The 13,087-nt window shown below is 37.2% G+C and overlaps 1 protein-coding gene across 1 annotated transcript in view; it reads right to left on the bottom strand.

Moving 5' to 3' along the window:
• Positions 1 to 2,749: 2,749 nt before the first annotated feature.
• Positions 2,750 to 13,087, bottom strand: part of dym (dymeclin) — a 76,093-nt gene continuing 65,755 nt past the window's right edge. The window contains exon 17 of the mRNA XM_079585924.1: positions 2,750 to 4,531. Within this exon, the coding sequence (XP_079442050.1) occupies positions 4,382 to 4,531 (150 nt within the window). The 3' untranslated portion in view covers positions 2,750 to 4,381. The remainder of the gene's footprint in view (positions 4,532 to 13,087) is intronic.

The raw sequence follows: 13,087 nt of genomic DNA, 5'->3' as shown, positions 1-13,087 counted from the left end.
GTACTAAGACTGACAGAAAATGAAAAGTTGTGATTTTCTAGGCCAATATGACTAGAACTAAACTCTCATTCCTGCGTAATAATCAGGAAACTGCTGCCGGACCAGCAGGCGTACTTTTCATTTTCTGTCGGTCTTAGTACACGATGTAACTACAGAAGAGTCAAGTTTTAAATAGGAAAAATATTGAAACTCTTTGGTCATTTTTTTGAGAGAGATGCTAACGGTCTAATCAGATTCAATGATCTATGCTAAGCTATGCTAACGGTGCTACCGCCAGACCCGGAGATCGGCTGAATGGATTTGAAAACGGTAAAACTGAGTAACTCTAGTGGAGACGGAAAATGAGCCTATTTCCAAAAACAGCGGAGAGTTCCTTTAAACCAAATCACAGAAAATGACAAAAACACAACTACAATAAACATAATCAGATGTTTACATAACAATAATAATGGGTGTTGTTTGTGGATTAGTTCACCGTTAGTAATGAATGACCGATGGTTTGTCTAGATAAGACTCTTATTCCTCGGCTGGGATCCTGGAGCGTCTCTGAAGCTGCAATTTGGACCTTCAACCCCATTGAAGTCACTATATGGAGACAAATCCTGGAATGTTTTCCTCAAAAACCTTCATTTCTGTTTCGACTGGAGAAAGAAAGACATGAACATGGGTGTGGGATGAGTAAATGATCAGGACATTTTTATTCTGAAGTGAAATACTGAACAAAATAAAGGCATAATGTGGTGAAATACCAAGAAAGTGAACCTTTAACACTTTATTTAGACATACTACTGACTATACGCAACTACATGTCAACTTACTCCAATCCGAACCCGAACCTAACAGTCTAGTAATACTCTAATGAGAGTTAGTCAACATGTAGTTGCAAAGTTACTTATGGTTAGAAGAATGTGTAAAGTGGACTGAACAGTGTAACTGAACGCTCCTCCGGACTCTGTACTGTATGAATGCTGTGCTTTGACACACACACACACACACACACATACACACACACACACACACACACACACACACACACACACACACACACACACACACACACACACACACACACACACACACACACACACACACACACACACACACACACACACACACACACACACACACACACACACACACACACACACACACACACACGTAAATTCTCTTTCTCTGCGAGCTGTAATTACAGTAAACGGCGTCGTCCTGTGCATTCCTGCAGAACAACACAACCAGCGCGGCCAAATCCTGTCGACTCGTATCTCTCAAACCACTCGTTTTAACGGCAACGGGCACTTAGAATGAAAAAAAAAAAAAAAAAAAAACCTTAAGACCTTTCATTCATTCACTGTAATTTTAGATCAGACAGAGTATTTATAAAAACAATTAAACATCGTTCTTTTAAAACACTCACAAACAAGCAATTTTTTTAAGTGCCCAATTGTGTCATTTAAAAAGGAGAATACATTAACATGCATACAAGGCCAACAAACACTTTATTTTCTCATAATATACATTGCAGCGTCACCTCATTTCTCAAAGAGTCTGAAAACCGTTTATTCAAAGATTCAGTCTCTCCAAACGCCTCCTTAATATGAGCTTTCTCTGCTCTGATTGGTCAGATGGCCCAGCCTGTTGTGATTGGTCTACTCTGCTCTGATTGGTCAGTTGTGATTGGTCTACTCTGCTCTGATTGGTCAGTTGACCCAGTCTGTTGTGATTGGTCTACTCTGCTCTGATTGGTCAGTTGCGATTGGTCTACTCTGCTCTGATTGGTCAGTTGTGATTGGTCTACTCTGCTGATTGGTCAGATGGCCCAGCCTGTTGTGATTGGTCTACTCTGCTCTGATTGGTCAGATGACCCAGTCTGTTGTGATTGGTCTACTCTGCTCTAAATGGTCAGGTGGCCCAGTCTGTTGTGATTGGTCTACTCTGCTCGGATTGGTCAGTAGTGATTGGTCTACTCTGCTCTGATTGGTCAGTTGCCCCAGTCTGTTGTGATTGGTCTACTCTGCTCTGATTGGTCAGTTGTGATTGGTCTACTCTGCTCTGATTGGTCAGTTGCCCCAGTCTGTTGTGATTGGTCAGATGGCCAAGTCTGAATTTCAGCTCCAGATCTTCCTCAGCTCTTGCACACAGTGATACGAACAGTAACAATGGCCTTGTTTGTTTCTGTATCAATCTCATCTTTTGAGGTGTATCAAAGTGTTTTTTCAGCACTGAAAACAGCATCTTCTCAACATGAGCCAAACTCTTCCAGTCTCTACAGTGTTTGAAGGTAAAGTAGTCGTTGTTCATGGGCAGCCAATGAAGACCATCCGCTGGCAATGGCATTCTGTATTGAAAAAAACCCTATATAAATAAATGTGACTTGACATTATGCAAATTTGTTACATTGTTACATAAGTGTGTAACAGGGAGTGACACTGGAATTACTGACAGTTCGGAATCAATTCTTTCAGGAGAAATTAAGTTTATTTATCGTAAACTTTGATATTTAAAACTTTGCCGACCTTTTACCTTCACAAACAGCGAGTATATTAGTCGCTGCATGAAAGGTATTAAAAAAAAACAATGGAGCACTTTAAAATCTATTACTTTGAATCAAGTAATGTTTTGTTCATATTGCACTGACCCGTCCCGTACACGATTATTCTGACATTTTCTCCGAAAACACTTTAAAATACTCTTGAAAAAAACAAAATATGAATCACATGTGCTTTAAAGAATCACAAGAATGTCCAAAATTATAACTGGAGATTTGTTGTTTTTATTGGTGGTATTTCACACTGTATAGAAAGACTTAATCTGAAACAATCATAACTAATGCAAACAAAACTCCTCAAAGATGCAGTCAAACCAAGCTGTTGTTTTAAATGATTGGTGAATCTGAAACAGAAGTGAGTCCTGATCCAGTTTCATTACATGTGTAAACACTCAACAATTCATTCCCAACGACCTAAACTTACAGTAAAAACAAAATTTTATATTCTTTCCTTGTTTTTAGCTTTTTTTTATTATAATCTTTCTCATTACTTTTTACATAAATATGCTAATGTAAAAAAAGACAAAAAATAAACAGATGCTATGCAAGATACAGGGGGAAATAATCATACATAGTAAACATTAAATATAAAATTCAATGTAAAAAAAAAAAAAAAAAAAAATCACCCAACAACACAAACATTTTTCCTATAAAGATCCACAAAGAAAACTGAACAAATTAATAAAAATAGCATAAACATGAACAGGGGCCCTTTAAGCTTTAAGTTTGTGACGTAATGTAACAATAAGACCTAAAATGATCTCCAGTAACGGCGCGCTGGGAAATATCTGCCCTACTAATTATATAATCCGACAGGAAAGATTGTCCATCTCTCTACATAAAATATATGAAAACAAAAACTGGGGAAACAAAGCAATGCACCAAATGCAGTGTGTAGTTGTCTTGTCTATACAATAATGTACATGCAATTATCTGAATCTATAATGTACATAAATCATACACTAAACTGCATTTACATGGGAAAGTTGCGTATTTTATTACACAAGTATCTAAATATTATTATTCAAATTATGCTTAGAAAATCACTTAAATGCAATATGCTTTCTTAAGTCTATGAATGTATATATATACACACACACACACACACACACACACACATATATATATATATATATATATATATATATATATATATATGTGTGTGTGTGTGTGTGTGTGTATGTATGTATATATATATATATATTATATACACATACATGCATACATACATATATATATATATTATATACACATACATACATGTATATAAATAAAGGTTTTGGTTTTTCTTTGTGCAGATGCTCAGATGTAGATTATATATGGGTACGGTGAACAAAACATAGTGGCAATAAATAAATTAATATAAAACAGCAAAGCATCCTACATATAAAACAAGCCAGAAATGGTCAAATATTATTTATTTGTAACTTACTATATATTGTGATACGAGAAGAAGCTGTGCATAATAATCAGCTCATTAATAATCGTTCTTAATGGGGTCAAAGTATCTTCGCAAGTGTTATTAATGTTCACCTTTAGTCAAGAAATGTCTTGGTTTGACTCATTTTCCCTACATCCATAAATCTGAACAGAAACAAGAAAACAAGCAAATGATGATCACCATCAACCTGTGACTGACACCCCAAATCGTACCGTTCCCAGAATCCAGTGCGTCCGGCGGTGGGTGTCCGTGTTTGTTTGTGTGACGAGGACGGACGCTCAGGGTTTGGATATGACGACGCGCGAGCCGTACGTAGGCACTTGAGCTGCACGAGCGCACACACACACACACACACACACACACGCACACACAGACACCTGAACAGACATCCTCCATCAGGGCGAGTCCATGCTGAACAGCTCGATGCCCTGAGAGATCCAGTGCAGGCCGACTCCAGAGTTAAAGACCAGAGACCAGACGTACGGGATGAAGAAATCCTCAGGCTGCTCTTCCTCCACGTATTTAAATTTCAGCTCCGGAAATATCTGCGTGAGGATCACACACATGCAACTGAGTTACAAACTGCTGATAAAATGTTCAAACAAAACAATGCATCGCTACATAAATCATCCAGCAGCCAAACCGGTGACATTTTATTTGATTTTGTTCAGTAAGTGAAAAACCTGAGCAACCATTAAGATATAATATTTGCTCACGTGTCAAGATTCATCAATGGCTTTTCAGAAAAAACACTCTTTGACATCAGTATTATTTATATACTATTATACTATTTTTTATTATTTTCAGGAACATTTGACAAAGTGCATCAAATGATTTCAGAAATCTTGCCTTCAGAAGAAGTTGATTAATAAAACAAAAAAAGAACAAAAAAGTAAAAAATGCTTATTTGATTCAATACATTATTTTTGTAAATACACCTGATCCACCATTAATAAGAAGCTTGTTTCCGCCACGGAATATATACATCTTTTTTTAAAGATAATTGCAACTTTTTTTTCCTTTTTTTTAAAAATTAAGAAAAGCATCTCAAGCACAATACAAGCATCAGATTGTTACACAAGAAAATGGAAGGAAAAAAGCACAAATTAAACAAGCATAATAAAAGCTCACATACTAATAAACATATAATCAACATATACATATAAACAACTAAATAAAAAATGAAAAAATACATTTTGATAATTGCAACTTTTTCTCTCACAATTCTGACTTTTTTCTCTCACATTTGTGAGTTTACATTTTGAAGTTCTGCAAGTCTGCAGTCTTGTATAGAAATTGCGAGATATAAACTTGCATTTATGATTTCTTTTTTGATTTCGAGCTTATATCTCATAATTCTGACTTTATAATTCGCAGTTGAGACTTTATATTTCGCAATTTATGAAAAAGATTTATACAGTATTATACTGTAGTACTGTACTACTGTAGTAGTATACAGTATATAGTATTCATTAATATTTTTAGATTTTATTTATTTTAATTTCCATTTTAGTAATTATAATACTTCAACTTCAAGTATTAAACTTATTTCAGTTCATTTTAGTCATTTGCAATCGATTTAACTTACGTAAAGTCTCATTTTGAAGAAAGATTATGAAAACAAATATTTGTTCTTTAGAATAACACGCACTGATGCACGTCCACAATGACCAATCAAGTCAATTTTGATTTAATGTGACAGGTGTTACATCACACATGCACAGATGTTTTAAAGTCCTGTTGTTATTGACAATGTAAAAGTTTGAAGAAAGGGCCGAGTGCAAATAAGCATTGATAATGCGTGGAGCCATGTCTTTACAGCGCGGTGAGCACAGATCCGCGTGCGTTATCTGATTTCAGGTGAAGCGGCTGCAGTTTTGACGCAGGTGTAATTCCATCCACCTGTGAGGTAAATACACTTGAGTTTGATTGATTATATGACGGACGGGAACACCTCAGACGCTGCTTTTCATGTTTAAATACACTCCTCTTAACCCCTGGTAAAGCGATACGCAGCGCTATACCTGAGACTCCTGTGTGCTAATCAGCGTGAGGAGGTGTGTGTTAGCGAACCCGAGGGTTTGAGTTCCTCACACACACGGCACAACAGTGAGCGTCTACGTTTACAGACGCTTCGGCTTTGGAAGTCTTTTCCCATCATTCCTTTTATATTCAATAATTCTCAGGCTTGATCCAAACCAATAAGCTACGAGATGAATCACAATGATTTTTAGATCTAGATCTTTATCGTTATAATAAAAATAAAAAAAATCCAATAATATGATCTGTAACCTATCTATCCATCCATCACTCCATCAATCTATCCATCCATCTATCCAATTTCTAATGAATTAAATAGAAATGTTTTAAAATGTCTTTTTTTTTTTCTTTTTTACAAATCTACAAATGTATCTAAAAATTCATTACAAATTTTTTTTTTGAACTTTATCTGTCTATCCATCCATGCAACCATCCATCCATCAAACAATTCAACTATCCACCCATATCAAATTAAATCTATAAAAATGTATTAAAAAAGTAATTACAATAAAATAAAATTGAACTTTATCAGTCTGTCTATCCATTCATCCATATATTAAACCAGTCATCCATCCATATATCAAACCAGTCATCCATCCATCCATCCATCCCTATATACCAAACCAGTCATCCATGCATCCAACCATCCATCCCTATATACCAAACCAGTCATCCATCCATATATCAAACCAGTCATCCATCCATATATCAAACCAGTCATCCATGCATCCATCCCTATATACCAAACCAGTCATCCATCCATCCATATATATATATCAAACCAGTCATCCATCCATCCATCCATCCATCCATCCATATATATATCAAACCAGTCATCCATCCATCCATCCATGAAACCATCCATCCATATATCAAACCAGTCATCCATCCATCCATCCATCCATCCATATATCAAACCTTTCATCCATCCATATATCAAACCAGTCATCCATCCATCCATCCATATATCAAACCAGTCATCCATCCATCCATATATCAAACCAGTCATCCATCCATCCATATATTAAACCAGTCATCCATCCATTCATCCATCCATCCATCCATCCATATATCAAACCAGTTATCCATCCATCCATCCATGAAACCAGTCATCCATCCATCCATCCATATATCAAACCAGTCATCCATCCATCCATCCATCCATCCATCCATCCATGAAACCATCCATCCATCCATCCATATATCAAACCAGTCATCCATCCATCCATCCAACCATCCATCCATATATCAAACCAGTCATCCATCCATCCATATATCAAACCAGTCATCCATCCATCCATCCATCCATATATCAAACCAATCATCCATCCATCCATATATCAAACCATTCATCCATCCATATATCAAACCAGTCATCCATCCATCCATCCATCCATATATCAAACCAGTCATCCATTAATCCATATATCAAACCAGTCATCCATCCATCCATCCATCCATATATCAAACCAGTCATCCATCCATCCATCCATGAAACCATCCATCCATATATCAAACCAGTCATCCATCCATCCATCCAACCATCCATCCATATATCAAACCAGTCATCCATCCATCCATATATCAAACCAGTCATCCATCCATCCATCCATCCATATATCAAACCAGTCATCCATTAATCCATATATCAAACCAGTCATCCATCCATCCATCCATCCATATATCAAACCAGTCATCCATCCATCCATCCATCCATCCATCCATATATCAAACCAGTCATCCATCCATCCATCCATCCATCCATCCATATATATATCAAACCAGTCATCCATCCATCCATCCATGAAACCATCCATCCATATATCAAACCAGTCATCCATCCATCCATCCATCCATCCATATATCAAACCTTTCATCCATCCATATATCAAACCAGTCATCCATCCATCCATCCATATATCAAACCAGTCATCCATCCATCCATATATCAAACCAGTCATCCATCCATCCATATATTAAACCAGTCATCCATCCATTCATCCATCCATCCATCCATCCATATATCAAACCAGTTATCCATCCATCCATCCATGAAACCAGTCATCCATCCATCCATCCATATATCAAACCAGTCATCCATCCATCCATCCATCCATCCATCCATCCATGAAACCATCCATCCATCCATCCATATATCAAACCAGTCATCCATCCATCCATCCAACCATCCATCCATATATCAAACCAGTCATCCATCCATCCATATATCAAACCAGTCATCCATCCATCCATCCATCCATATATCAAACCAATCATCCATCCATCCATATATCAAACCATTCATCCATCCATATATCAAACCAGTCATCCATCCATCCATCCATCCATATATCAAACCAGTCATCCATTAATCCATATATCAAACCAGTCATCCATCCATCCATCCATCCATATATCAAACCAGTCATCCATCCATCCATCCATGAAACCATCCATCCATATATCAAACCAGTCATCCATCCATCCATCCAACCATCCATCCATATATCAAACCAGTCATCCATCCATCCATATATCAAACCAGTCATCCATCCATCCATCCATCCATATATCAAACCAGTCATCCATTAATCCATATATCAAACCAGTCATCCATCCATCCATCCATCCATATATCAAACCAGTCATCCATCCATCCATCCATCCATCCATCCATATATCAAACCAGTCATCCATCCATCCATCCATCCATCCATATATCAAACCAGTCATCCATCCATCCATCCATCCATGAAACCATCCATCCATATATCAAACCAGTCATCCATCCATCCATATATCAAACCAGTCATCCATCCATCCATCCATATATCAAACCAGTCATCCATCCATCCATCCATCCATCCATCCATATATCAAACCAGTCATCCATCCATCCATCCATATATCAAACCAGTCATCCATCCATCCATCCATCCATGAAACCATCCATCCATATATCAAACCAGTCATCCATCCATCCATATATCAAACCAGTCATCCATCCATCCATATATCAAACCAGTCATCCATCCATCCATATATCAAACCAGTCATCCACCCATCCATCCATGAAACCATCCATCCATCCATATATCAAACCATCCATCCATCCATATAAAATTAAATCTATAAAATGTGCTAAAAAAAATTAATGACAATAATTTGAACAATATACAATAACTAACCTTTTAACCTAACAAAATATCTTTCCATCACAATTCAGTCAAATGCTAATGGAAAATGTCAATTTCACTGTGGAGATTTTAAAAGCGAAATTTTCCACCTAAAATTCTTCAGTTCTGCACAACAAAAGCTCTCGGTGCAGTTTTGACTTGCTAGCCACGGCCGCTGTTTCTGTTGTTGGTTATCAATGACCTATGATACATCTCTAAACAAACACAACAGCAGATTCCAGCCCACAGGAAGCTCTCAAACACACAGTCTGACTTCAGGCTGCCAACGGGACTTCCAGAAACAGGAAGCTGTCTGTCTGTGGCTCTGAGTAACACCGTTCACTCCCGGCTTAATTTGTAGAACCACAGAAATCCTCCTTCCGCTCTTTTCAGAGGCCATGGAGGAAAAGAAGCCCAGAAGACATGAAGGAACTCCTTTCACTGGAACTTTACAGTTCCCCTGGAGCGATTCTGCAAACAAATGCTGTCATTTCCCATCAGTGCAAAAAAAAAAAAAGGAAAAAAAGAGAAACGCCGCTTTTCAACGGCTGCTGCAATGAGCAACTCCGTGGAAGAGGTTGTCACTGAAATTTGAGTTTGAGGCAGTGAAAGATATTCAGAGCTTTGTTTCAGACTGAAGGTTTGCATGCATAAAAACACATGCAAACTTGACGACACATGCAAACACAGCCTTTCAGACAAACAAAACATTGTGTCTTGTGAGTTCTTTGTGGATTTAACGTACTTAATATGAGCTTTGAATCATGCCTCCTCATACGAGTGAACCTCGAAAAATTAGAATATGGTGCAAAAGTTCATTTATTTCAGTAATTCAACTTAAAAGGTGAAACTAATATATTATATAGACTCATTACATGCAAAGTGAGATATTTAAAGCCTTTATTTGTTATAATTTGGATGATTATGGCTTACAGCTTATGAAAACCTATTCACAATATTCTCAAAATCATCAAAATTATAACAAATAAAGGCTTGAAATATCTCACTTTGCATGTAATGAGTTTATATAATATATATTAGTTTCACCTTTTAAGTTGAATTACTGAAATAAATGAACTTTTGTACTATATTCTAGTTTTTCGAGTTTCACCTGTATGCTCAAAATACAGGGATATTACCGGATATTAATATGAATAATATTAAATGGCCAAGTGATTTATCTCAGCTGATAATCAATTCAGAAATGGACACTGAAGTGTGAATTGATGCCACAGAAAGGACAGTATTAATTTAATTATTATTATTTTTAAATCTAATTTCTTGTACACATCTGTAACGAAGGCCCTAAAAGTCTAAATAACACAAAATGTTCTTTAATATGGAAATTCATGTGGTATCATCCTACGAAATAATTCTGAAACATTTCAAGTATGATATCATATAAAAAGATATTTACATTTAAATGTTTAGAAAATATATATATTTAATTACTTTTTATTTTTTATTTATTAGTTTCGTTACACTTATGCATATTTCACTCTAAATGCTCTTTTTTATTCATTTGTAAATTCTTAATATTTTTCCATATGGTTTTAATCATAAGGTCATACTTGAAGTTGTGGATATTTAATGACAGTCACAAGTTGTCCAACATTTTGATGCACTCACAAGCAAAAGCCTGTGTGTTTGTGTGTCTGACTTATTTGCATGTGCTTTTAATTGCACAATTACTCTTCATACTACCCGCGCTACAGCCATGATGACGTTCACGCAGTTCATTAGATTTCACTAGCAAATCAGGACACTATAAATCAGGGCCTTAGCAGAGAATGAGAGGGAACAGAGGGAGTGGCTGAGAACGATGACGTTGAGGTCGTGCGCTAGTTTGAGTCGTCATACGTCACGACCAAATGTTAGCGATTGGTTATGGCAGATCCAGAGTGACTCTGGGCAGATCCAATAGTTTTAAACTTCAACAGAGGACCCGCCTTCAAGGAAGTTAAGGCCATTAAGGCCAGACTCTCAGTACAAATGAAATGATCGAGAGTCTGGTAGGACCAGGCTGTGTTTAAATGACAATAATGTACTAAAAACAGACGACAACACAGTCAAAACGATCCCCGTTCACACAGATCTGCGAAAATTGCTAAAAAGGCTGTAGTATGCATGCCAGACCAGTAGTTGGCGATGTCATTTTGTCAAGAAACACGTAATATACATGCGTGAAGTGTACACCGTTCACAAATTCACATTTCAGGCCCCCAAAACGCAGTTATTGTGTAAATGAACGGTCAAAACGAATAAAAGGTTTTCCTTTTAATTTGAAAACGGTGTCGTGTAAACGGCCCCTAATGACCAAAACCATAAACACATTTCTGTTACTTGAGATTAACATTAACTGAAAGAAAATTAAAAATGTATTTTATTTTAACTAGGTGCAAAGGCAACATTTCTCCTTTTAATTTAGTTTAACTTGATATACTAAAATAAAAATGGATGATAAATAAATAAACAAAATAATAAAAGTGCCAAAATCGCATACAAAATTACTAAAATATAAAATGATAATGGAAAAGTTAAAAACTAAATGAAAATATGATTAAAACTATAGTAGTATCTCAGTGACAATAACATACATTTGTTGATCACTTTAGACATAAATGGGAGGAATATTTACATTTATGAATTTGGCAGATGCTTTTATCCAAAGCGGGAATCGAACGCATGACGTTGGCATTGCTACTGCTATGCTCTATGTTTTAAGATACAGGAATTCATACCGGCTAATTATCTACATGGGCAGTTTAAGCTACAACGTACATTCTGCAAACCTTCTAAGATTTCTACATTACTGTGAACACAACTCTTCAAAAGTTTGGGGTCGGTAAGATTTATGTTTTCGAAAGAAGTCTCTTATGCTCACCACAGTGGTATTTATTTGAACAATAATCATAAATGTTTCTTGAGCAGCAAATCATCATATTATACTGATTTCTGAAGGATCATGTGACACTGAAGACTGGAGTAATGATGCTGAAAATCCAGCTTTGATCACAGGAGTAAATTACATTTGAACAAATTGTAATAATATTTCACAATATTACTGTTTTTACTGTATTTTTAATCAAATAAATGCTGCAGTGGTGAGCAGAAGAGCATTAAAAATCTCTCGCAGACCACACACTTTTGAACGGTGCTGTACATCTCAATCATTAGAGTGATAGCATTCAATCAGACAGCTGCCGGTTTGAACAGCTACAGGATTAGAGCCGTGACTGAACAAGCCAACACAACCCAAGCATGATCCAGCTCAACCAAACGCTTACAACATCCGACATCAAATATGCAGGAAACGCCTGGAGATGGGCCGCCCCGGCCAAAACCAGCAGCTGCGAGGTGGCGGGTCCATCAACAGCGATCTGACCCAACCCCGATCAACCCGAGCCGACCCACGCCAGCGCTCAGGTGAGTCGCAGGCCAATCGACAGCAGGTAAGCTGCCCATCGGCGTTAATAATGCATCAGCATCCTATCATATTCCCCAGCGCTCTCATTGTGAAAGACAGAGGCTGTATTGAAGCGCTTTCATATCTGACTCCACAGAAAGGGCTCAGAACTTGGCTGGACTCGCTGACTCCGGGTCTGCTGGCTCGGCTACACTGCGGCTCTATTCATGGCCGGTCAAAGTCTGTCTGTTCCTTTCAGACGCCACACAAGCACACGGACCCGGTCTGTCACACGTGGGAGGACATGAAGCGGCTCGCGTGATGAGGGACTCCGGGTCACAAGGTCAACCACTTTCAGAATGGCAGAACACAAGGCACGATTAGTTCATTCTTTGTTGTTTTCAAAACTTTACGGGTCAATGTGTCAAGAACATCCCTTTTGTCATATGTGTCCCTAAAATCAAAAGAAAGAATAAAGA

The sequence above is a fragment of the Phoxinus phoxinus genome, assembly GCF_949152265.1.
Source record: "Phoxinus phoxinus genome assembly, chromosome: 17".
Taxonomy (NCBI): Eukaryota; Metazoa; Chordata; class Actinopteri; order Cypriniformes; family Leuciscidae; genus Phoxinus; species Phoxinus phoxinus.
This window is presented reverse-complemented; position numbering and strand designations above follow the sequence as displayed.